General features: G+C 41.0%; 1 protein-coding gene across 29 annotated transcripts in view; it reads right to left on the minus strand.

Annotated features, from left to right (window-relative positions):
- Window positions 1-26,749, minus strand: part of CLASP1 (cytoplasmic linker associated protein 1) — a 162,259-nt gene that overhangs the window by 40,525 nt on the left and 94,985 nt on the right. For 9 of the 29 annotated variants that reach the window (XM_033162199.1, XM_033162224.1, XM_033162232.1 and 6 more), the window contains 11 exons: window positions 24,735-24,842; window positions 22,964-22,990; window positions 21,202-21,369; window positions 16,177-16,284; window positions 10,977-11,039; window positions 6,796-6,899; window positions 3,726-3,749; window positions 1,610-1,854; window positions 1,049-1,112; window positions 521-523; window positions 139-302 (listed from right to left, as the gene is read on the minus strand). In XM_033162199.1, the coding sequence (XP_033018090.1) occupies window positions 139-302; window positions 521-523; window positions 1,049-1,112; window positions 1,610-1,854; window positions 3,726-3,749; window positions 6,796-6,899; window positions 10,977-11,039; window positions 16,177-16,284; window positions 21,202-21,369; window positions 22,964-22,990; window positions 24,735-24,842 (1,078 nt within the window). The remainder of the gene's footprint in view (window positions 1-138; window positions 303-520; window positions 524-1,048; window positions 1,113-1,609; window positions 1,855-3,725; window positions 3,750-6,795; window positions 6,900-10,976; window positions 11,040-16,176; window positions 16,285-21,201; window positions 21,370-22,963; window positions 22,991-24,734; window positions 24,843-26,749) is intronic. The other 20 variants (XM_033162255.1, XM_033162292.1, XM_033162309.1 and 17 more) reach the window with 8 other exon arrangements.

Here is a 26,749-nt window from a genome sequence, read left to right on the forward strand (position 1 = left end):
TCCAAGTAGGCTTCTTCCTGTGAGGTTAAACTACGATTTCATGTTATATCCAAAGCGGACCATTATGTCTAAATGTCTGGTGAAGTCACCTTGCTGGTAGGTTCACAGGTCATCCACTGTTATTTGAAGACACACTACCTTGTTACATCCAGAGCTTTCTGCACTTTTGCCTGTACTGAGCCCAGCAAGTCAGCTCCCATCTTCTTGAGCAACTGTGTCAGGAGGACAAAAAGCCAATCCTGCAAATCATCTTTGTGAATAATGATGAAGTCTACCAGGGTTTCAAGAAACATGCTGAAAACCTATAAGAAATATAGAGATAAATGGGGGGGGGGATAATAGTTATAATAACACCACAAACATGTCCTAAGGAAGAAGAAAAGGGAGGGGAATCTACTTTAGATAAGGGATACTTTTAGAAACAATGTTAGCACTGTAAACTTTCAGGATGTGCCATATTAAACATATAAAAGAGGCAACATGGAGGGGTGGGGGTGAGGAGGAAAGAGAATACACTTACTCTCTGTTGTGAATTCCACCGCAAAACAGGCCATGCAACAAAACAAACCATTCATTAGTACATAGATATGGAGAACCAAAGCCAACTGCTCCAAGGCAGTTTCCCCCAATACCCAGATAATATATGCATTCACATAAAGTTTGAGACATTTGTTTTTATTATAGGCTAGAGTTAAGTGTTTACAGTTTGATGCAAGTAACGTATTTTGAAACAACCATTCTTACTGCACATTAAGGAAATGTTCAGCCCTAAATGATCCCTACTTCTGCAATGTTCAAGCTTCAGGAAGAAATGCACAAATATCTTGTAGTGAGATGATTTCTTTATACCCACACTTCCTTCACTAAGAAGCCTTAAAATATTACACACAAAGTCAAATATGTTTCAGAGCGTAATGACGACGTCAAGAGATTGAGACAACCAAGGTTTCAATAATAAGCTTGTTTTATACCAATAAAATGCTTAAGAATATATGTGCATTCACAAAATATTACAGGCTTATCTTACAAGAAATACTTAAGATTTTACCTTGCTGTGCGGGTCAGCAAACATGCGTGTGAAGATCTCACACAGTCTTTTCAACTCAACTCGGCTGAAACACAAAACCCAAACGAGAATGTTTTAGATCTGACATAAAGTATCCCATAAATTCCCATCATCCCTGACCACTGGTCCTGTTAGCTAGGGATGATGGGAGTTGTAGTCCAAAAACAGCTGGAGGGCCAAGTTTGGCTATCACTGGTTTAGAGTGATCAACTGCCCTCTATTTGTTTGCTGTTTGGCATATGGCTGATCAGGCTTTCCTATTTTGATTTTTTCCACTGCAGAACCTTTTATTATCACTGAACTCTACTATTTTATGATTCTAAGGGACAACAAGGGTCATCTATTCCAACCCTCTGAAATGCATGAATCCCAGCTTAAGCATCCATGACAGATGGCCATCCAACCTCTGCTTGGAAACCTCCACAACACACTCACTCACTCACTCAAGGGCATTCCTTAATCCTGAGTTAAAAATAAAGGGCGGTATAGAAATTAAAATAAATAAATAAATAATACCTCTCTTAAATTTACTAAAACAATTACCTCAGTGTCCTCTGGCTCTTCAATAAGTTTTGTAGACCTATTAGCCCCTCTTTCCTCTCAGACCAGTTGGAACTTGCACAGTGATTTAAGACCTCGGCCACATCCTCCGTCTGCCGCAGGTAGTGTGGGATACCTCCATTTCGGGAACCGTAGGAGCGCTCTGAGCAAGCACTTGAGGCATCACTGTTTGCATCATCATCAGAATACATCCCATATGGCTCATACCTTCGTCTCACTGGCTTTTTCTGGTGGGGGGAAATTAACCCTGAACTTAGTAGGTTCCACATGACCACATTAAAGCAAAAACTAGGAATTTAACACCAAAGAAGCCTGTTTGACCCTGCTGGTGATTATGACATAAAAACATTTAAACCACTATTAAACTGCATCAGGAGCCTTGGTGAAGAGTGGCATAGACTGCCCTAAAAAGGACAAAATATAAGCAGTGATAACAGAAAAGGCCCTATGAAAGAAGAAATTACCAATAAAGAGATATCATAAATACTAATATAGAAAAGAACTGTGGAGATAAAACATGTAGCTAACAAGCCAGTGATTTAAACTGGAAAAAGATAAATATTCTGTTGCTGATATCATTTTGTAAATAAGTAACAAGGGTTGCCTCCAAATTCACCTACATAAATTCAGATTTTATACAGTATGCCGTATTTATGGTTTTAAGTGTTTGTTGGTTCTTCATTAATAAACAGGAGTCATGATTATGCTAATACAAATTTCTTTTAGTGTCCTGAAAGCCCAGGTTTCCAAATAAGATATTTAGCAATGATAAATGAATTTCTGAAATGATTATATCACACTCTGTAAAAGCTACTCAAAGTATACATTGGGGAAAGATGTGCACACTCCCTCTAGCCCCAATGAAGTTCAAATCCCAAGAAAATGTGTAAGACGAGCACAAGAACACCCCCTGCTGGCATCAGCATAAGATCCAGGTGTCCAAAAATTAGCATTAGGAGAGGTTCTTGTTTTTTTTTTTTTGGAATTGTGTACAGTGGTACCTCCGGTTGCGGACGGGATCCATTCCGGAGCTCCGGTCAGATCCCGAGGTTTCCGCAACCGGAGGGACCGCTTCTGCGCATGCGGCGAAACCGGAAAAATACTTCTGGGTTTGCCACATACGTATCCCGAAGGATACATAACCGGAGGTGAATGCAAGTAGAGGTACCACTGTATATTTATGGAAACCTAGAGGCTATCACTAGAGTGCAATAGGCTACTTTGAAAATTCGTACCTCCTTTGGATGCAGTCCATATTGTCACATAATGTGAGTGGATGGCAGTGCCTTATGAAGAATAGGCAGCTATATGCCAAATGTGAGACCATCTTGCCTGTGTGTTCCTAGAAGACCTGCTCCACCTGGCCTGGGAGGGCAGAGCCCTGAGTGACTCCAGCTGAACTGAACACTCTTGGGCTGGGGTGTTGTTTGGTGAGGGGTTTTTTTTGCTGTTGGTTTTTTGTATCTTTATTTTAGATCCTGTTGCAATTTATGTGGAAACTGTTCAGTTTGGCTGCATATTTTTAAATATTTTATTTATTGTTTATGACTACTTTTGCTATGCCGTAGATCTGTATTATTTTCATGTTGTAAGCTGCCTTGAGCATGTTTTGAAATGCGGAAAGGCGGCATACAGCAAAAAAAAAAAAAAGAGTTAACTTTATGGAATATGCTCCCACCCTTGCTAGAAATACCTAACTGTGCTACGCAACATCAAATAACTATTATTTTCAGAGCTATGTATTACACCCGATTTCCTTATCTTTCCCACCCTCTACATAATTTAGCATATATGCATATACACATGTACACAATAGTAATGTTTTATTTGCATAATTCATTAAAGATATTTTTCCCCCCTTGGCTTTTCTTGTTTTCTTTGACACACACAGAGAGACACTAAGTGAATGATACAGAATGTGTTTCTGAGGTCCCAGTTCTGCAGCTTGATAGGACTCCAGATCTGGGCTCTAACATATCAGAATAATTACAGCACCATATGAATTCTGTAACAGGAAAAGCAAAAAATAATAATAATTATAACAAATAAAGGAAAAAGGAAAACAACTAAATAACAACAAAAAGTCAGGCACTAGTACCTTGCTTCTGGAGTCTCCTAAGAGCTGTATGCAGGAAAAGATTGAAGGGCGGGAGAAAGCATAAGAGAATTATGTCAGAAGCTTTTGCAGGGATTGCACTTGCAACAAAAATGTACAAGCAAATGTGTCTTAGCAAATAAAAATATAAATTCAGCCAGATTTACTTCAAGCAACACAAAATTAAAATGGGTACAGAGCATGGCACCAAACAGATTGCTCTTCCCAATGCAACCTAAGTCCTCTGCAATTCAAGCATAGGTGATGTGCACTTAGCATTCTGCCTTCACTTAAAGCCAACATTATCCTATGCCATTCTTCCAGTTACAGGTGGGTAGCCGTGTTGGTCTGCCATAGTCGAAACAAAATAGGAAATTCTTTCCAGTAGCACCTTAGAGACCAACTGAGTTTGTTCTTGGTATGAGCTTTCGTGTGCATGCACACTTCTTCAGATACCATTCTGACACTTTTATACAACTCCAATAAAAAAAGAATTTCAGTCCTCATTATCACCTCTAAGCTTCTGTTCTCCTCGTGGTGGCATTTGAGGACATGTTATCTCTTACCAGCCCACAGACACAGAATCGAAGACAGGGAAGAGATAACACGCTTTCTAGCCTCACAGAAAACCAAATAACTAAGAGCTATTTTTTCTCTGAAGTTGTTCAAATACATTATGGCAGGCATAGGCAAACTCGGCCCTCTAGGTGTTTTGGGACTACAACTCCCATCATTTCTGACCACTGGTCCTGTTAGCTAGGGATAATGGGAGTTGTAGTCCCAAAACATCTGGAGGGCCGAGTTTGCCTATGCCTGCACTATGGTCTCCCAGAGCTCCCTCCCTCTCTCATAGCCAGCTGGGACTTATTTCCTTCCCTGAATGTTAAATCCCTTTGTCTCAATGTTTCTCATTGACCTTCAAATCAACAAGACTGGTTCTGTACACTGATGTCACGTTTGCTAGGCAGAAACAAAGACGTTTCTTTTGACCAGGTTCAGTTGTCTCTTTTTACAGGTAAAGAAATTAGTGTGTGCCAGGACAAAGAATTTGACCTGCGGGGCTTTGTCTGAAATCTTGTTTGGTGGGATAAAGCCTTTTTGGAGCAGCATCTAGACTCCTCAGATACCAAGGTGGAGGGGCAGGGAGCAGAGAATGCTGCTTTTGTGAGAAAGACTACTAGATAGTAGGGGATTTTTTTCAGTGAGAAACAGAGAAAGGCAGGAGACTGGCTACCAAAACAGTTGCCTTTTCACAATAGTAACAACGGTAAGAAAAACAGCAAAATTGAACTGAAAGAGGGCTTTGGAGGGCTTCTTGTTCTACTGCAACATCAGCTGGGACTGGGTATCTGTCAAACAGGGTTTCAATAAGTCAGATGACTGCTCTGCTGCTGTGCATATCTTCAGTATGAGAAGGCCCTATCTTACCAGTTCTGGGGTTTTCTGGATTAGGCTTGCATTGCTAGTCGGCAATGCAAAATACCACTACCTTGAAGTAGAAACAAATTGTCTCTGTGTTCCATGTAGAGAATTGATTTTATGATATACTTGTTGAGGGCAGAGACGGCAGGACCCTTTTCCCTGTCAGTCTTTAGACAGATGAAAATAACTGACGCATGTATGCTTCAGCTGACAGGGTAATCTGAAAATTTATTTTGGGAAAAAATACAGGCCCCAACTTCACTACAGCCCTTTCTTTATTGATTTATGATTTTATTGAGGCATGGGAGAGAGAGCGTGTAATTCACAAGCTGCACCTCAGGGCCAGTAGTTCCCTGTCAACTTTAACAAACACAAGAGACAGCTTGTACTGAAGTACTGGAGGCCTCGCTAGCTATCCATTCTGATGGAAGCTCTTCAGTCGTGGGTGAGAAAACAAAGTCAGTCATGGATGAGCATTTTCATTCGGTAAAAAAAATATTGAGCTAGGTGGACTCATAGCCTAGGTCGGAGCTAGAATCAAGCCCACAGTGTCAGTCCTAGCAGAACACATTGTACTTAGATGCACTGAATGGATGATTTTCTGGAACTGAGGAGCATCCGGCACAGCACTTCTAAGGCCACATTCACGCCACACATATAAAACACTATTGATACCACTTTAAATTGTCACAGCTTCCCGCAAAGAATCCTGAGAGTTGTATTTTGTTAAGGGTGCTGAGAGTTGTCAGGAGACCCCTATTCCCCCCACAGAGCTACAATTCTCATGAGTTCCCTAGGAAAAGAGATTCATTTTTTTGCCTTCCAAATGCACCAACCAGAGCCAAGCAAAATTTGTTAACACTTCTGGACAGATTCCCAACCTTCTCAGGCTTGGAGGCACATTTGAAAATCAAAGGAGCTTTTTTAGGAACTGCAAAATACCCATTTCACAGAAGTAACAGCAATACTCAGACCCACCCATCCATACATCTATCTATCTATCCATCCATCCATCCCCAAAAAAGAGTTAAACACACACACATCCCCAAACGCATAAAATACAGAGCAAAAAAAGCAGGCAACACCCCCCAAATCAGGAGACTTCCCAACCAAACACTCTCCCCCAAAGTCAAAAGAATAAAATAAAATAAAATAAAATAGGGAGGAGCAGGGGCCTTGGTGAGCACCAGTGGGGGATTTGAGGGAGACTCCAGATACCAACCACACCAGGGATACCTACTGTGCTGGAAATCAAAAGCAGACAGCAGTTCAGAGACTTTGGCTGTGATCCTAAGTGCATTTAGACGGAATATGACTCATCCAAATAAATGAGGCTTACTTCCACATAAGGGTAGTTAGGATCAAACAGTTAATGCTTGCAACTCTTCACTTCTATCTGAGACTACTAGTGTCAATCTTCTCAGCTCCAATGTCAGCAATCACAACAGCTCTGCCTCTAGTGCAGAACAGCTGTGCATTTACTAACTTTATTCCACATATGCCAAACTCCCAGACAGACATTTAGGCAGTGACACGCACTGGCACATTAAAAAAAAAGGAACAGTTATAAACAAGAAACGGGAGAATGTACGTACAAGAGGCAGCTTTAAGTCAGTTTCTGGTGTTGGTAGCATTGTGTTTTCCTTCTTACCAGTGCATCCGCCACAGCAGCCTCCAGATCTGTGCTTGTGCTGAGGACTCGCATTGCATTCATAGAGGCAGGCAACCTGCCTGGCTGTCCGAGCCCAAACCGGTCTGCACAAAAGACAATATTCAAAGGCATCATTAGGGGAGTTCACAGTCCCTTGGAATATTAATAAGGCTGCTGGCCAGGAATGAACCGACACAGAGAGGGAACTCTCAACATGGCTTTAATTATTATCAGGCACTGTTTTGTTTTGTTATGATCAGACCTCTTTAGCACCACAACAGACTTGTCAAAATGTAGAGTCCTGTTACATAGCTAGCTAGGATCCCAGATATAGCATTGGACAAGTCACCAGTATACTTTCCTATCAAGAAACTGAGGGGAGGGAGTTGATCTCTTTTATGGTGTCTTTTTAATGAAACAAGCTCTGGATATCACTCATTGTTCAAAGGAAGAAGCATGAGTACCACAACAAAATTTTCAACTGTGTGTGTGTTTTTTTAAGAGAAAAATTTGTCACTAGTATTCTATTAATTTTCTTTTCTTTTCTTTTTTGCAGGTCCTGCAATGTATACTTTTAAAAATACTCTAGAATAGCTAACAATTACTCTGACAGTGGCCCAGGGCATGGCTTAGCAAAAACTAGCAAACATGCGGATTCCAGAGTAAAGACTGTGGCCCTACCGTTGATGGGCTACACAGAGGTAAGCCATGGTTTGGCTTAGCATTACACCTGAATCTGGGTTTCACAGCCTTATAGAACAAAGACTATAATAATGATAGAATGAATTTCAAAAGGATTTTTTTTCAATAGCTAGTGTAGGTTATCGATCAAATAAAAATACAATGTCTGACCTTTTTAAAAGCAACAGTAATGTAGAAACAGGATATCCCAATCCTACTCTAGCTGTAGGCAATTAGCTGTGCACAACAACTGATGTTGAATGGTGGTGTATATCCCTAGTCCGTTCAGGGGGGCCCAATCAGCATCATGAAGTGGATGAGTGTATGGATATGAACTACCTGCAACAGCAGAAGGCTGCGTTCTTGCATATTTCCCTTGCTAGATCAGGACAATGATAAATCTGCACTACTGAACCATATAATTTGCAACTATGCAATAAGTGATTAAAAAAGGTGGTTTGCATGCCAATATTTAAGGGCACACTAATTAGAAAAGGTATTTGCTTAAGTAGCTTCATGCTTCCATCTCTAATGAATAGGAATTACTTGCAAGGTTTAATGGGGGTGTGCAGATTCAAAAACAATTGACGCAGGAACCTAGGCATAAACAGAGTAAGTTCAAGAGGAAAAATCATTTGTGAGCTCTGTGAACTCTGCAATTTTCTCTCAGATGAAAGTCGCATTCAACTTTTGCATTCGGTATCTGTTTGAGTCTGCAGGAAGGGAAGCAAGATCAGATCAACTATGGCATAAAGGAAGAATTGATGTTAAGAGGCCAAAAACAACAATTTTCTAAGCATTGGGGCAATTATACCAAAAGTTTTTCATTTTTCAAAATGTGTTACCAAGTTAAGACATTTTAAATTTACAACAAGCACATTTTCTAAAAATAAAAGTAGACTACATGCAAAAATTAAATGTTTTGAATGAAAAGCTCTTTCCAAAAGCAATTGACTGATGATGTTTACAGGGAAATAAAAACTGCATGTTATTACTATTCCCTTTTTTAATGCACCTAGTTGCAGAAGCAGCACAAATACTTGCTTCAAACATCAGTTTTGTTTCAAGTAGATCTTCAAGTAGAAAGACCTGGTGGAAATGTGACAAGCCAAATACACTGCTATGAAGATCTGTACTAGTCAACCATAATTTCGTAAGTATCAGTAAGTATCTGGTGCAATATAATAGCCATAATCCCATAACCTACCTACTTTGTTAAAGCCCTCCACTGTTCAGTGGAACTATTTGAGTAGGAGGCTTCAGAAAATCTACAAATATGTCTTATGTCTTTGGATCAGGTGGCATTGCACAGGTCTCACTGAAAGCCAGAATTTCACCCCTAGATTTGCATCTTCAAACATTTCAGTAACAGCAGAGGTAAAATCAAGTGTATGATCCAGCCAAAGCTAACCACTTTCATTTGTTTCAATGAAAGAAATGAACCACTAATCTGCATGGGGTTTAAAAGTGCTGAAATTCAGCTGGGTCATGGATTAGGGTAACATTTCTGCTATTTGTGGAATATCCACAGTTGAAATATAGAACTGCCATAGCGTTGCCCCACTGAAAGGTACATAGGAATTTTGGGACTGTGACGTTTCCCCAAAGACATGGCAAATCATTATTTCTATTGTTATCTGCCTCCCCAAATCAAGGAACTGGTTGCACTTTCATACATGCTAAATTGGCCTCAGAATGTGCCACATGCAGCTTACTAGGCTAATTTCGTGACATGCGAATGAACAAGAAAGTGATCAAAGAGGTATGTGCAACCAAATTTGCACCAGAGAACATACATAAATCTAGTACTCTTGCCCAGAAGGTAATCACCAACTTGATTTAATACATCAGGATCCCACCCACCCTGACAAGAGCTCCAATACTGAACAATTCTTTGACAAATCATGATGTAAAAGAAATCTTTGCATCCCAGTGTGGTTATGGCCACCCTCCAGGAAAAAGGCATGCCACTGGGGAATTAAGTTCCAAGTGAAAAGATCACTTGTGTAAGTTGGTAAAGGGTGAAAATCTAGCTCCAGCAATGCCAGTTGAAATGCTCACAATTTTCATAAAAACCAAAACTGAATTCTATCTGTCACATGTTATCAAGCAAAATTAAGACTGCATTAGAAAAGGGAAGATAGTTTTTTTAAAAAAGAGATGTGGATAACCAGAATGGTAAAATAAATCATGTCGTAAGCCTTTCAAAATACCCAGCAGAAATAACTAAATTAAACTCACATTAAGTTATAAGGTGGCATACAGTTATATGCCCTACTTTTAGCAAATGGGCAGAACCCATGAGATGGGTGACGATGCAATACATGTTTCTATTGGGAAAAGTTCTGGGCTTGTCAGTCCCTCACTCCAGAAGAGTATGTTTTCAGTGTACTAAAGCCCATTTCAGAGATATGAATGAAGTTCTCCAGTAAAATTTCAGAAGAGCACAAGGCAAATCCCAAATAATTTCTCAGTGACACCCATTTTGAGACAAATTCTACCAAATCTGCCACCTTTCAAATGTATACCGTGTTTCTCCTAAAATAAGACACCGTCTTATTTTTTTCCCCTCAACAAAACACAGTATGGCTTATTTTCAGGGGATGTCTTATTTTAACCACGTCACATTGGTACACTGCATAGCCATGCCTCTCCAGGCTGTTTTAATGGGAGGTGCCGCGTCACTATGGCTTATTTTCGGGGAACGGCTTATATTTCGCAAATGCATAGAAATCCTGCTATGGCTCATTTTATGGCTATGTCTTATTTTAGGAGAAACACGGTAGCACAAATTCAAATAAATCATGATCTATAGAAATCTATACTGCTTGGCTTAAGAAGCTAATGCAAATCCGTAAAGACCCAGTCCAACTTAAAAACCCAAGCTTCTAATTGCTTGATTTGTGCCTTTCAGTAAATAAGAGTTTTATAAAGCTTGGATAGAACATCGTTTTTTAAAAAAAATGTATTTAACAAAGAGTATTAAACTGACTCTTGCCATTTGCACACCAGAGAGATACACTGTACAACTGAATTTTGAGCCACATCCTTGCTGCTGGTCAACTCTGCCATTTATTTATTGAGCATTAGAAAATTGCAGCTCCAAGTGATGTTATGCGCTTCCTGTGGCTGCTGTTCAGCATGCCCCAAAATACTATGCAATCTGTCTGAACAAATGCATAGAAGATACATCAACAAAGCCCTGAATCGCCATTTTAACATTGTTTCCTTTCCAGGAATAACAGTATGCAGAATCAAAAACCAAAAAAAAAAAAAAAACCCCGACCCACCTTTTCAAAAAAAATGCATTCAAAACTTAAAAGTGACAAAAGCATGTTTAAAAGAAAAAAGAAAAAGAAAGCCTATGGTGGCGGTGGTAAAAAAAGAAGAAGTAGCAGCACATGCTAAATGGAGAACGACGTTTGTGACTGCAAATGTTAAAATGGCAATAAAAAGAGACACTATTAAGAAGCAGACTCATGCAGTTAGCACTTGTTCACCTGACTGCCCAACAGAATCAGCAGTGGAGAGAGCGCTAGTGGACCTGGAATGACGTCGAGAGGCTGCAAGTAGAAGGAATGGCAACACCCACAGGATTAACACACATGTACTCAAGACAGAAAAGTGCCACAGTCCAAAGAGGATGCACATGATTTATACCAACACTGGCGTTACATAGTGAAAAGGAAATGGCATCGCATATGAATGGACATATAAATCGAGTGCCAGCCCCACAAGCAGGACCAACACCCATAGCTCCCTTGCTCACCCTCCACCCTCGGCTATGGGGCATGATGCATGAGAAACAGAAGGGACCCCTCTTGAGACTTCTGAGTTATGTGCAGTCCAGCAGAGACTGAGAAGCATGAATCACCTGCCGGGTTCAGGAGAATCACTGATGAAAACATGAAATGATCAACTTGGAAGCAATAGGATTTAGGTGTGGTCCGTCTAAATCCTATGGCGGAATCGCAATGAATCCTTAGAAACTGTGCTTGCAAGTGTTAAACCTCAGTAGTTTCATTCATAGATGCGAACCCATGGTCAATAAAAAAGACAATTTGTAGTTCAGGGACAAACCGACAGTGCCAGAGAGGAGGGGAAAGACAACATAGGGAAATAACTTTCATGACATATATTTGCTGCAGGAATTATATCCCCAGTACCACAAAACAGGTAACCTATTAAAACTGAACATATGAAGCTACCATAGACATATTCAGGCTCCTTCTTACGGGCAGCATCTCTCCCATTCCCCAGGCAGAGGGATTTTCCCAGTTCTGCTAACCCAGAATCCATTAGCAGTGAGTGCCAGAGACTCAATGTGGGAACTTCTGCATTTAAAGCAAGTGCTCTGTCAAGAGTCCATATGGTCTGGACAACATACAGATACACTACGGAAAAGAGCAAATCTGGATTTGAGAGGAGATTTGAATCAGTAATGTTAGTTACAGGCTTTACACTGAATATAGAGTCCTGAGGTTAGTTTCGTGGCTGGAAAACATCCAAGCACCCAAAAAGTAAAAGGCACCAGCGCTGACCACCAGTCATTTAAATAATTCACAAGTGCCAATAGAGCCGTATACAGTTAAGCAGCCTGGCCATAGTATACTTACCTTTGGATCTAAGACAATAAAGAGTTTGTATCATAATGATGTATTGATTAATGCAAAAATCAAAGAGGTCACACATTATACTGCGGAAAGAAGCAGATTTGGCTGGGGAAAGTGTCATTTAAATACTAGTTCTGAACTCAGTTTTGGATCTGAAAGAGCACCCTTCACTTTAACAACTGAAAGAGTCTAAGGAATAATAGAGCAGAGAATTTGGTGGTTGATGTAAGATGGCAAAGATAAACCCTGCTAATTTTTGATGCACTTCATATACTCTCCATTTCATCCCATCTTGGATGTTTCAGATATCTATATGTGGGTCCATTTTGCATGTCACATTATATTATACGTAGTATAAAACAAACGATGGCTTTGTGTAAACCAGCAGTTATGAAAAAAATGATTATGACATTTTATTGGAACAGATTGTTATAAGATCTCTGATCTTGTATATTTTGTTGTTCTTCAGCTTGTTAAACTTCCTTGTGTATAGTATAGAAGATATAGAAGAGTGGTATACAAATTAAAAGTGACATGAAAAATGAAAAATTGCTTCTAAAAAATTCCCATAGTTCTCTTCCCCGCCTTCCGCTGCTGCCATGCTTCATACAAAACAAGTCAGAGTCTGGCTTGCTGTGTTGCCCAAATAAACTATTAATATAATGTGATGTGCAAACTGGGAGATGAGCCAGGGCAGTACTAACATTATTTAGCAAATCTATTTCAAAGTCCATAGTTCATTTTATATAAAATGCCATTAAACTCTTAAAATTGAATTTTGATTTAGATTATCACTAACAACAGTATTTTTCTTATATTGCCTTACTAGAAGAAAAAATAAATAAATTTGCATATGTTAAATGCTAGGAATAAGTACAATCAGTTGTATACTTGGACAGCAAGAAAAGTATACAGCTTTGCATTAAGAGTTGAAAAGTTTCTAAAATGGTAATTTGATACATGCACATGCGCCACTAAGACCTCTTTGGGTTTTAGTTTTTAATTACAGCATATGACAGGAAAAAACAACATAAATATTTGGTTCCAATATCAGACACACACACACACACACACACACACACACAGCCCAATTGCTCTTTAAATTCATGTTTTCTGTGCCCGTTTGCAAACTTAGCAGCCCAAGAACTGAGTCACAGAATAACAGTGGAAAGAGAAGAGTCCCCCAAATGCTTGGGTAATGCAGAGAGATTCCCCTGTATTTCCATGCCGTGCTCCACATGTTGCATTGAGCATTCCCAGGCTATGCAGCAACAAATGCCCCCCCCCTTCTCCTAGCCCAATGGGTAAACACTCTCAAACATTGGCAAGATGAGGCTAAGAAGACCGGGTGTGTGTTTTTGCTCAGACCTTTTTAAAGCCATTCCTTAATCATCCTTTAGAAAGTTATCTGAAACATTCCAGAATTCAGATTAATATTAATCAATCTTAATTAAAGAAGAGAGGATGGTTCCTGAACACACAACCCCCCCCAACCTTGTTTTAGCTATAATAAACCACTGAACTAGAGAAATTTTAATTATCAACACCGAGTAGAAAGGTTTTCTGATTCACCTATGTATATAATGGCAGCAATAGTCACTTATCAAGTAGAAGAAATTTTGTTTTTTGTTATATTGTCATTCTATCTACTATATATTTTTGAAAGCTGTGCGATGTCTGTCAATCCATTATTTCTCTAAGCCTTCAGACCTTTTAACTGGCATGATGGTTCCTGAAGCGGGTTTCGGTCTATGTTTGGAAACCACCAGATGCCATTTTGAATCAACATGGATAGACTGAACCATTCAAAACTACATTGATTTGGACACATATTAAGATATCAAAACTGCAAGGCTCCCGCTGCAAGAATTCTCTTCAGAGAAGGACCTGGTCCTCCCAAAGCAAATGCTACAGGGGAGAAGGCTGGATCTGGGGCCTTCAGAGTTCAAGGCATCCCAACATCTTCCATAAGACACAGAGGGCCCCTGAACAGAAGCTGAGCTGGGGAAGCCGGGGAGCTCTGGAGCCTCTAAGTGTAGACCTAGTGAGCTGGAGTGCCTGAAGCCTATGAAGGTTCAGGGAAGGAAGTGCTGGAACAACACCCTTGATGTGCCTTGACTGGACTTCCTGTGTTTTGTCCTTGGACTGCTTCTGGACCTTGCTTCTTGTGTTACCCTTACGTTCTGGCTTGTGAACAGACCTTTTTTTTTTTTTTAGGACTACTAGATCTGAAGCAGGACAGTAACCAATTTTTGCATGATGGCTGATGAGATTGAGGAGAACATTTTCCCCTCCCCTAAATTTGTATTCAATTGGATGCCATTTTGAATCAAGATGGCAGACTGAATCATTCTAAACTGCTCACATTTGGACACCTCTAAAAGATATCGTCGCCAATGTCTGAGGCCTACAGCTGTGCTCTGGATGTGGATCTGAAAGCTCATGGTTAAAAGACTCCTGTTCCCATCAGCAATGTTAGAAACTAGACTCTACAGGTGTCACACACAGCAGGGTTACAGTATCATGTCCATAACATTTGCTTTCCTCCACTATGAAATCCCAATGAGGGTTGGGTATATAGTGCTAAAACGCGAAACACAGAGAGTGGTACTCAATTATGTCTTACTCAGAGTAGACCCATTGAAACCAATGGCCCTAACTTAGTCATGTTCATTTCTATCCCACCCTTTTTCTCCATGGAGCTCAAGGTGGCCTGTACATGGTTCTCCCGCTCCTCATTTAATCCCCACAACAACCCTGAAAGGTAATTAGGCTGAGAGGCAGTGACTGGCTCAAGGTCACCCAGTGAGCTTCATGAAGGCCGAGTGGGGATTTGAATCCTGGTCTCCCAAGTTCCTAGTCCAGCACTCCAACCTCTATGACACACTGGTCTACTCTGAATAAAACTTAGCTGAACACCACCCAGCTCTTGGTACATGATCATAAACTACCTGTCTGCTTTAAGCAAGTCACAAGTACCATACATTGTAGAATATACTGGAATGGGATTTTATATTCAGACTGAATACTTCTACAAAACAAACTGATGCCTTTCAAGGCTTCAGGATGCTCAGTTTCCTTCAGAATATATCGCACAACTAATTAACCAATAATACAATAAAAAGCATTCATTACCAAGAATCAGGACATTGCACTACTAATTTGGAAGCACAGGTTTTTCTTTGGACTAGGGTTGTTGGATCATAATTTTAAAAGCAAGACCGTGGAACTTCTGTGAAATTATGATGAATCCATTATGCCCTCGAAATACAGGGCATTTTAATCGCAATTACAGCTGGGAATGGAGTTACCCCTGCGATAGCAATCTTGATATTGCATGCATGCAAGCCACAGAATGGAGAGCATATTGGAAGAGGGGGAAAGAAAATGTGAACACACTTTCTAAATCCCCCCACCCCGGGAAAGCCAATATTACATTGGATCTAAATGCCACCAGCTCATACTTTGAAGAAGAAGAGGAGTTTGGATTTGATATCCCGCTTTATCACTACCCGATAGGAGTCTCAAAGCAGCTAACATTCTCCTTTCCCTTCCTCCCCCACAACAAACACTCTGTGAGGTGAGTGGGGCTGAGAGACTTCAGAGAAGTGTGACTAGCCCAAGGTCACCCAGCAGCTGCATGTGGAGGAGCGGAGACGCGAACCTGGTTCACCAGATTAAAAGTCTACCGGTCTTAACCACTACACCACACTGGCTCTCTTTGAGGCAGCATCACTCTTCCCTGAAGTGATGAAGGCTAGCTGCTTTCAGAATTGCTGGATTTGTCAAAACCATTGATGCTCAAATGCTGTTAAAAGAACTTGGAAGCTATAACAAAACGATTATTATTTTTAGATGGAAGGATCTTCCTACTAAAGGAAAGCAGGATTTAAGCATGCAGAAGGGAAGAGGGGGAAAGTGAGGGTCGGGAACGGGGAGTGTTGGGAAGTTTTTTTTGTTTTTTTATAATTAAAAAAAAAGAGAGTAAAACAAGCTTCATTCCACCTAGTGATGTCTTGACTAAGCCACGAAAAAGGGGGAGGAGAAGGAAGGGCCCTTAGAAGCTCCAGCGCCTGCAGGTACTCACCAAGTGGAGGGAAGCCCCGAGCAGGGCTTGTATCTCGGCTGCTCTCACGGCTGGTATCGCGGCTGCACCCCTGACTCACGCTGGGTCGGGGGATACGGCTGCTCCGTGCTAGCATGCAGCAGGGAGGGTTTCAGAGAAGGTGAACACAAGTTTAATGAGGACACAAAGCTCAGACAGGAAAGTCACATTTATGGTCATTATTGACATTAGGTTTTTTTATTAAAAAAAGGAAAGGAAAATCATGGGCAGCAGCCAACTCTGACTGGCCACAGACAAACCGCAATGCATGCCAAGTTGTGCTTTATTGTGTTGCAAATCAGCACACCTGAGAGGCCTGCCTGGCAGGCAATCCCGGCTGGTGTAAGTGGTAAAGGGACAGAAGATCTTAGTTGGAAAAAGAGAGGGTTAGGCTTTTGCACATACAGAGATCATGCCAAACTACTGAGGCTGAAAGAAACATTGTGGGAAAGAGATATGCTTTTAGAGGGATAACCAGATCAACAAGGATTTAGCCATGAACCACTAAAGGCCACTTTTACAAAAAAAAAAAGTCTTTTACAAAGACTTGTCATAGTAATAAACAAATGATGTCAAAGGAGGGTAAAGCAGGACATTTACCTATCTAGAACCTTCTCAAAATATGCTATTAAGACGATGTCCCTGGTCGGTCAGCATTGCTACAGGCACCCTTGCAGGATTCCCTCTCCTCTCTGCCTTTCTTTTCTCATCAAAATCCAGCATGCCTACTCAAACATGAAGTGGAATCTATCCCTTTGGGTTTCTATTCAATAGCACAACCAAAATCCAGTTATTTGCTGGAGAATACAAATAAGCACCTGGAGACCGCCAAGACTGAAAGGTGTTGTGTACGACACTACAGAGCCCTTCAGTTTGAGAATAAAGAATACGGACTGAAGATGAAAACCAAACAAATGGTGCATCATTTGCTTCTACAATCCCATCCTGTTATTGCAAACTCTGGATCAGTCCACCGGCTCAGTGAAACAATGATCTGATTACTGAGCTGAACCATAAAATTGTGAACTGAAGTGCGGTCTGACTGAACCAGATTCCAAACAGGGACAGTGGCAGACCTACATTTTTGCTGCCCCGAGGTTTGAACTGTTATGCGGGGCACTTCACAACCAGCAATGAGGTCTAGGTAACCACTATTATCTTCAACTCAGGGGTTGGTCCATGACAGAACACCACAATTTTTAAAAATTAACTTCAATGCCTCAGATTTGGATTAAAATTTATGTGCTGAAATATCTCGCATGTCAAAATCACTGGTGTGGAAAAAAAATTCCTACACCTTATAGTTTTCAAGTTATGGGAGGGAAATGTTATATACATGCATGATTAACTTTTTTAAAGCAATGTGGAATATAGCTGCTTCTGGGGTCCCTCTGGGATTAGGGGCCCTGAAGTTTAAGTTTCATTAGTTTCATCCTAGATGCGCCCATGATCAGGGATAGGGATCTGCTTGTAACATGTGATTCTCATGATGCTGCAAGAGAAAGCAGAAATGAATCTGCGAATCTATAAAAAGTCGGTTCTGTTCATAAACAGATAAAGAGTGCCTGAGTAGCAGAAATCTGTAAACCAAGTGTGAACTACTCATGACAAAAATGAACAGCTGGAGAAAATTGGACAGGGAGGTGCACTCTATATAGATTGTACTATGCTGGGTGACCTGATTACATGTCACTGTAAATATCCATTAGGCTTTAGAGAGGAAGTGGCTTATTAGAGAGTATTCACCGGCATGCATTTTCACCTTTCTGGTATCATCCAAACTGCCTATATACTGAAATCTTCACAGACAACATTTAAATAAGGCCACGACCTGACCAAATTTTAAGATGGACTGATATGCTATTTTTGTCTTTATTTTGTTTTTTAAGTTCTGCTTCATTGCTAGCCTATATATAAATGTATTTTTTCCATGTATTTAAATGAAAATGTAATATATAAGCAAAAATAACAATTGCATGTATTTCCCCCCCACCACAACAAAAGTGACACTGTATCCAAAGAGGACTCAGACCTTACTCTGGAGTTCATTCTGCTCTGAACAGATATCTTAATTTGGGTTCATTGGAATCTAGTTTGCTTGCATAAAACATTTTCCTGGATCAACTGACTCTCAACAAAATTACAGTTTTCTCATTGACTGCCCTTGGTATTGATGCCCTCTGCTATTTTCTTAAGAATAGCTATGTCCTTCTTTATCTTGTTTCCCTTGTCTGCGTTCTGCCTTCCTTCTCCATGCATACAACCAGAAAGCCTGTCCCCAGATCTCTTCCAGAGAGGTAACCCCACATCCCACATTACTACTAAGGCTTTGATTCCCTCTCTCACTCACCCCACTTGCCATCTCATAAATCGGGTTGAAATTTCTGCTCAGATATTGTATACCTTCTGTGCCTGTCATTCTATCCTGTATCTCAGTGTTTTTCAACCACTGTTCCGCGGCACACTAGTGTGCCGCGAGATGTTGCCTGGTGTGCCGTGGGAAAAATGTCCCGGCTGTTGTTGTTGCCTTCCTTCAAGTGACTGGGAAATGGACCAACGCGCGCGAAGGCGTGTCTGGTGATGGCGCTTGGTGGCGTGCGCGTGCGTGAGGAGGGCGGGTTGGTCTCGCTGCAGCCGCTGCCTCCCCCCCCCAACCGCCTCGCTCGGCTGCGCTGCTCGGCCGGCGCCCTGAGGGGACGTGGCGGGTAAGTAGCGGGCACGAGGCAGCTCTGGTGATCAAACGAGGGAAGAGGTTTGAAGGCGGCAAGAGGGAGGCTGGGGCGGCGGTTTTCTGAAGGGAGCCCCGTCGTCCCCAAGTCTGCAGGAGGAAGGAGCAGGCTCGCTTTCTGAGGCCGCCTTAGCGGGGCTTCCCTTCGGGAAGGGCTTGGCCTGGGGCTTCGCGGGAGGGCGGAATGAGGGGCGCTTCTCGCCAGCTGGTTTGCGTTTCTGACCCGCCCTGAAAAGGCAGCCCAGCGCCAAAGCGAGGCCCCATTGCTTCCCTAACAGCACTTCCCTGTTTCCCACTTGGCGTGCCCCCCCCCGCCACTCCCAGGACAGAGAGTGTCAGAGGGACACCAGGCTCCAAGGCCTGGAGCCGCAGCTCGAATGGTAGAGTTCACTGGGAATTCGCCCACCTCCAGCGGAGGTGGCGCTGGGTCCTGTGGGTGCGGATATCTTTGGCTGCTATTGTATTTTTGCTCGGTTTTTGTTTTTGTGTCGATTTTTCTTAGTCTTTATTGAACTGTTAACATTGGCACATAGGTGCATGTGTAAGAGAAGTAATAAACTGATTCAGCGTGTTCACCTACTGCTGGATAAATAACGCCCATTCACAAGGCAAGCAGATGGTGTACAGGTGGCAGTTTAGGAATTGCGAGATTGCCATGGGTGTGAATTGTGAATATACGATATTGCACAGGTATGTGGACAACCACTGCCGTGAATTGTACACAAGATCATCACAAAAAAGGGAAACACCACATTGGCTGGGCTCTCAAGTGTGGCATGGCAGTTAATTATATCATGTCAGGATGTCTCAGGAGCTTCTCCACTCATGTCTTTGTCACAAAAAAGTCAGTCAGGTACAAGACTAGAGTCCCTCAGACCTTACTTGGGGCTGGACTATATTTTGAAAAAAATATGAACAAATTCCTATGCCCCACAAATAACCCAGAGATGCATTTTAAATAAAAGGACAGGTTCCAATTCTGTAAAAACACGCTGATTCCTGGACCATCCGCGGGCAGCATTTAGAAGGTGATTGGGCCACATCCGGCCCCCGGGTCTTAGTTTGGGGACCCCTGCTCTTAAGTCCAAGAATTATAAAATACTTTCTTTGTGTTTATTTGATTCCTATTCAAGAGAATTACGTTATATATAGTCAATATAGGCACAGAGTTAATTTTTTTAACATTTTCTAATGGTGGTGTGCCTCGTGATTTTTTTCATGAAACAAGTGTGCCTTTGCCCAAAAAAGGTTGAAAAACACTGCTGTATCTTGAGCTCTGACCATGCACGTGTTTCCCTCTCCAGTTCCACCTGCTTTCCCAAGTCCACTCTGGTCTGTTCACTCCTGGAATTCTGATATTGACTTTAAAGTTGCTGTTTCCAGTTCTACGCTCCTAGTTTATCTGGAGGTCTCAATTGCAGTTCTGGCCAGCAGGACCCGATTCTATGCTGAGGAATTGTAATGTAAACCAGAACTCCTACCTTCAAAATAAAACCTGCCAAGGCTACCGTATTTTTTACATTGAAAGCAGGCAGCCTGGCTTGAACACCAGATGTCTCTGATAACTGGACAGCTGCTTTTACTGAGCCATGGGACATGCCCAATGGTCCTACATACGTTCATTTGTGGGGAGGGGGAGCTACAGAATAAGTTGAATAGTTACTTGAATGGTAAACAGTGCACTAATAGGTTCGATTTTCAAGCAGAGGCAACAACATGATATATATTGATACATACATTTTTTTTCCCTAAGGGAAGGTAGAGAAAGAAAATGTTAGCATTCACCAAAATCAACATGAACTATGGAGTAGCTAAATTCTGTCTTAATGCTCTTGACAGTACATTTGAAATGATAGGATGGAATTAAATCATGAGAGTGGCAACAGAAGGTAAACCACTGGTTTGTTTGTTTAAAAAAACAAGTATTATTTTCTGATTAATGTTGTGATTAAACCTGGGCAACCTCCACCCAAGGCGGCTTCACCTAAAGTTGTACTAGTGTGGAATTAGGTGGAAGTTTTATTATCTGATTCAGTGGAAAAGATGGCCTTGCCATTTCAAAGTGCTCACTCAACAGATTCCTCTTTCCTCATTCTGGAGTCACAGAACTTTGTGGAAATGTTAGCAAGACTCTGAAAGAATGCAAATCACTAATAAATTTCTTAGGGTGCACCTTTAAATAAGGCCATCATAGCCATCATGTTATTGTGGTAATCCCAAGTACCATGCCGTGTTTCTTCAGTCTCTTTGTTTTGCACCGAATCCAATACAAATCTTACCTAGACCTATCCTGTTTGGACTGGTCTCTCGGCTGCAGCCCTGGCTTCGAGGGACCTTGCTGCGTTTTTCGGCAGGGGATGGCGCTGGGTGTCCTCTGGTTGTTCCACTGCTCAGTCCACCGTATGCGCTTCCCAACAGCTTGCCAGGGGAACTGGATCGACTGCCAGCTAGACAGGAACCACAGATATATAAAACAAAAATATTCAGCTTATCTCAAAATGACTAAACCTGCCCAGTTCCATTTAATAAAAATATATATCAAAAACAAAATTAAAGCAGCAAAGTAAACCCAGAAGCCGCCCATTTGTTAATAAAGATGTCTGAAACATGTCTGAATTACGCATAAAACATTTCAAAAATGACGATGGATTGAGAGGAAGTACCCTCCTTAAACAAATACCCAGCTTACAAATAATGAGGCACTCCTACAAACCACAGTTTGTGCATGAAAGAAAGCTCAAGTGCCCACTATTTCCACCTCCCCCATTCTTTTCTACTCTCATACACCCAGGCTGTAGACTAGAGGATACCTCCTGATTTCTTAAACCACAACTCCACTTGATGTGGACAATGGGAAATATGATGTGGACCAGGAAATATGGTTTTATAAAGGCAGAAAGGAACCCAAAGAACTGCTCAGCTCACACAAGGGACTTGTAGCAGCCCAGTGGAATTGCTTTTACTTTTTAAAACTCTTTCAGACTGCCTTGTGTTACCACACAACCTACTTTTAAAAGTCCCTTCAGTTTCAAAAGCACTTTGCAATGCTGGGAAGTGGGCTCTTGTTAAAAAAATAAAGATCCAACTGAACTCACCATACTAGATGAAAGATCCTTTGATCGTGAATTTATCTTTAAATGCCTTGCTACTAGTAAGTAGGTTCTATACATCTTGAGGCATCTTGCATACTTGTTTAATTGAACCTACAATTAAGAATGTTTTTCCCAACCTAGGAACTACAATTTAAACCAGTGCCGCCGCTTCTGTTGTTCTGAACAAGCAGCAAACATTTCATTTTTATTATTTTAAGAACTTCTAAACCTCCTCTATCCAGCAAAGAGTCACTCATGGTTGTTCGCAAAGCATTCTGTTTTCCATTTGAAGAGGTGACCAAAAGCCCCGTGGTCTTTTTAGCAGAAGCCCTAAAGCACACTTAAAAGGGAGCAAGCCCCATTGAACATAGTGGGGCCTACTTCTCAGTAAGACTGTTCTGCTAATTCATGCCAAACTACCTGGAGACCATATAGAAAACCACATTCCTGATTTGTATGTACATTCAGAAGATTTGATTATATGGGTCTCTGCACCTTATCTTCACTCTATAGTCTACTGTACTGTAAAAGTCAAAAATGCCAAATCTTCCTTCCAATTTACACTGAACTTAATCTCACAAGCATCAGCAAGACTAAGCTGCCTAATCAGAGCTGTGTCAGAAGAAAGTCCTACTGAATTAAGCAGGGTTTACTCCCAGGTAGTGGGGTTAGGATTACAGCCTAAATTATGCTGATAGATAAAAAAAGAACACCTAGTTTTTAATAATCAGAGCAGCTGAAAGTATGAAATGTCTTCATATATGCACAGGCATTCTAAGTACCTTATGTGTATATCAAAAGCAGTCCAAGTCTGAATTCTCATTTTTAGGGGCACTGGGGGGATTAAAGAGGGCAAGTATCCTGAATATTAAAATAGTTAAAAACAGTAGTGTGAAAGACAGCACAGACATGAAAACAGGTGTGAAAAAACAAAGAAGGGGTTCCTTACCACCAGCAGGGTTAGCTGATCTGGATCCTGGATTATGAGAGCAGACCAAAGGACAGGCAGAGAGTGAATTAGAGAAAGCGAGACAATACAAAGTTCAAGAAGCATTGCTAGTTGCACACAACATCAATTGCTTTTTGACAGACACACCACTGCTTGCACCATGCAGTATATTACACAGCAGGGCCTTTTTTGCAAGCATGTCCACAGAGACACCTATTACCTGAACTTATGAGCGAGTAAATGACCACTTGGGGTCTAGCAGAAAAGAAATGTAGTGCCAGCACAGAGCCTTAATCAGTGATATCATGAGCTAGCCTTGCACAGCAATTAGATGCAGTGTAGCAGGACATGCAAAGCTGTTGCAGGTCACAGACAAATTACTAACATGTCTGCACTGGGATAACTAGTGGGTCCATGAGTAATGATCCAACATGCACATCAATCATCCCAAAGCCAGCTTCTTCAGCACATCCCCCCGCAACGCTTCGTCCCCTTAACAATGTATTGATTTTGTTAAGGATTTAGAACACAAAGAAAGATACCAGTAAGAAAACAAAAATGAACAAGAAACCCAGAGCAACCCTAATAGCTATATTGCTCACTAGCAATCCCTTATACTGTAATGGGATTGCAACTTTTACAAGCAGGATAGTAAGACTGGCCTGCCAAGCACCCAATGAAAGAATTGCAAGATTCAAAGATTAGGGCTCCAAAAAACACAACATCAGGAGAACTGGCATTCTGTCAGGGTCAGTGGGAATGCTCATACCATGCAACACAAAAAACTTGTGAATATGCTACTGGTAATATCATTTTCTCTTTATGCAAATACACTACATTAAGCACCTAATCACTATTTTACACATTCTACATTATCCCTTCTTTAGAATTATTTTCAGACACCCAGCATGTCAGCTTAATTGAGAAATGCCCCAGGTGGTCAGGAATCGGAGTGACGAACAAGATGCAAATTAGCAAGTATCATATGCTCTTAGAATAATAGAATCATAGAGTTGGAAGAGACCACAAGGACCATCCAGTCCAACCCCCTTAACTGATCAGTAATCACAGATCATACAGTACAGTGACAAAGGATCAGAGAGCCAGCTATTATTTATGACATACAGGGAAACAATTTTATTTTCTTCAGCAGTCATCACAGATGCAGATCTTTCTGCACAGTGCCAGCACTCAACCAATCCAGCCAAAGTCCCAACAATAGAGAGAGCTACCTTCCTACTCTCCGAAAGACATGTTCCCGTGATGCTGGATGAATTACAGGATGAATTGCACAAGACATCCCAGAGAGATGGATAGGGACCGATTTAGTGGACCTCCTCTGGAGTGAAAAGGGTAGGAAAGCCCTTTACAAGTAAGACAGGCAGACACCACAGATTAGAAGCAGCTTCTAATGAAGGAGTATTCTTCCGTGCTTAGCACAAAGGAGTTCATGAATGTGTGAAACACAAGTGAACAATTCAAGCAGCATATTAGGAGATAAATGTACGTGATCATAATGAAAGAGGATGGGACACAGGGATTGTAACCATTACCTAGAGCCCTTAAATATCCTGATATTTCTATATCTGTGTACCATTTTATAATGAATTGGAGTCCTAGCCTTGGATAAGGCTGTTCCACACAAATGATATATACTGAACGAAACTGATTGGAGTGAATGGAATATGTGCTTTCTACGAGGTCAGGCAATAAAAATGAACTAGAAAAATATTAAGCCTCCTCAACAAAACAAAGCTAAATGGCTTCTTACGCTGGGACTGTGAAACTACTTTAGCCCGGCTGCGGCCTCGAGTGTCAGCAGGTGATGAGGTGATACTGGTGGTACTTCCAGAGCTTTGCCTCCTTGTGCGGATCCGACCTAGGGAAAAGGGGGGAAAGCAGCAGTTAATTAATCCAAGTGATTGTGCTTTAAATATCTCATCCTCTCACCAACACATTCAAATTGGGTTAAAGAAATCTATTATAATAATAACACTTGTACTAAAGTGTAAAGGCATCCCATTTTACTAGTGTTAGAAATATGGTTAAAACCACAGTATCAAAACCAGGAATGAATATTTAGATGCAACCCAATGTTGCATGAAATGGGACTTGACCTCTCTCCTCTTCCTACAGCCCCCAAAATCTGCCCTAGAGGCTTTTACAATCCTCTGAAGATTTTGATGGCACACAGAGGACCCCAGTGGGGAGGAGAGGATAGTAAAGTTCCGTTGTGCAAGTGGAAGCCTGTTCTGCTCACACACACACATAATGTTGGATACAACCCTTTGCATTTAACAGGGTACATACAGAACACTCAAAACAATTTGCATCAAAATGTCACAAAAAAAGGAAAACAACAAAGTTCATTCCTAAATTAGGGGAGAGAATTGGAGATAAAGAGGTTCTGGGTGTTAATGGCTGATCTTCAAAATTATTATTGAATAAGACTAGGCAATATTATTCCTGCTTTACAGATAGGATGAAGAAGTCCCTGTGTGTCTTCAGAATATACTAGCAGAACAACTTCTCAAGAATGTTCTAGCAAACATCCTTGCAGCCCATTTATGGCCAGTAGAATCAGTAAGCACAAAGCATGATAATCCAAAATTTCCTGACAAATCCTGAAGGACTCTGCCTCTGTGGTAGAGCATCTACTTTGCACAGAGCAGTTCTCAGTCCCCAACATCTACAGGTAGGTTTGGGAATGCCCCACGTCTGAAGCCAGGGAGAGCTGCAGACAATACTAAGTTAGGTGAACCAATGGTCTGGCTCTGTATTAAGGAAGCTTCCAATGTTCCTATGATAATACAAGGAAAGCAACAGCAATGTACCATACTAAACTTTACAACTTTATCATTATTCCCCCTCCCCTTCACTAGCAAAAAAAAAAAAAAAAAAAGCTGCTTCAACTATTATCAGCGTAACTGCTTCAGCTGCCCTGAGAGTGTGAATTAACAGAAGATGACACCAATAGATGTACCATTCCTTCATAGGCTGCATCCCATCAGAGCCCAACCCACCAGCACCACTGGACCATTTGACCATCTGATTTTGTTGGACTCCTACTCCCCCTTAGCCACTAGAGCCAATAGTCAGAAATAACAGGAATTATAGTCCAACGTCTGGAGGGCACCAGGCTGGCTACTCCATGATTACTGCTTTTACTACTACTACTACTAATAATAATAATTTTATTATTTATACCCCGCTTCCAAGTCTGGGCAGCTTATAGCATATATAAAAACGTAGTAAAATATCAAACATTAAAAACTTCCCAATACATGGCTGCCTTCAAATGTCTTCTAAAAGTCTTAACCTGTCCTACCTCACAAGGTAATTGTCTATTATCTTCTCTTTAAGCTACAGCTTAGTCTAAAAATAACTGAATTCAGTGCAAATGCTCAGTCTGGCTTTGGCTATTCAGCAAACTCAGCCATTTTTGCAGTTGCCATTAGAAATATGATATTTTTAAAAAGAATAAAAAGTTGTATTTCCCAAGGGGATCTCCTTTCTCACTACTACAAACATTCTGTTTCTTCTACCTTTCTACAGTATTCCAGTGCTACTTCAGAAAGCACACCTTTCACAATAATGAAACTATTTCCAACACCATGAAAAGTTAAACAGAAAACAGCACTAATTAAAACAATCCCATAATATTTGTACTGTTAAAAATAAAATCAAAACGAACTTAAGAAATTTAAAAACATCTAAAATATTTAAAAGCATTAAGAAAATCAAGCAACAGGTAAAGCAGTCATAGTTAATAAAATTTCAAGGTTG

Source organism: Lacerta agilis, chromosome 1 (genome assembly GCF_009819535.1).
Source record: "Lacerta agilis isolate rLacAgi1 chromosome 1, rLacAgi1.pri, whole genome shotgun sequence".
NCBI lineage: Eukaryota > Metazoa > Chordata > Lepidosauria > Squamata > Lacertidae > Lacerta > Lacerta agilis.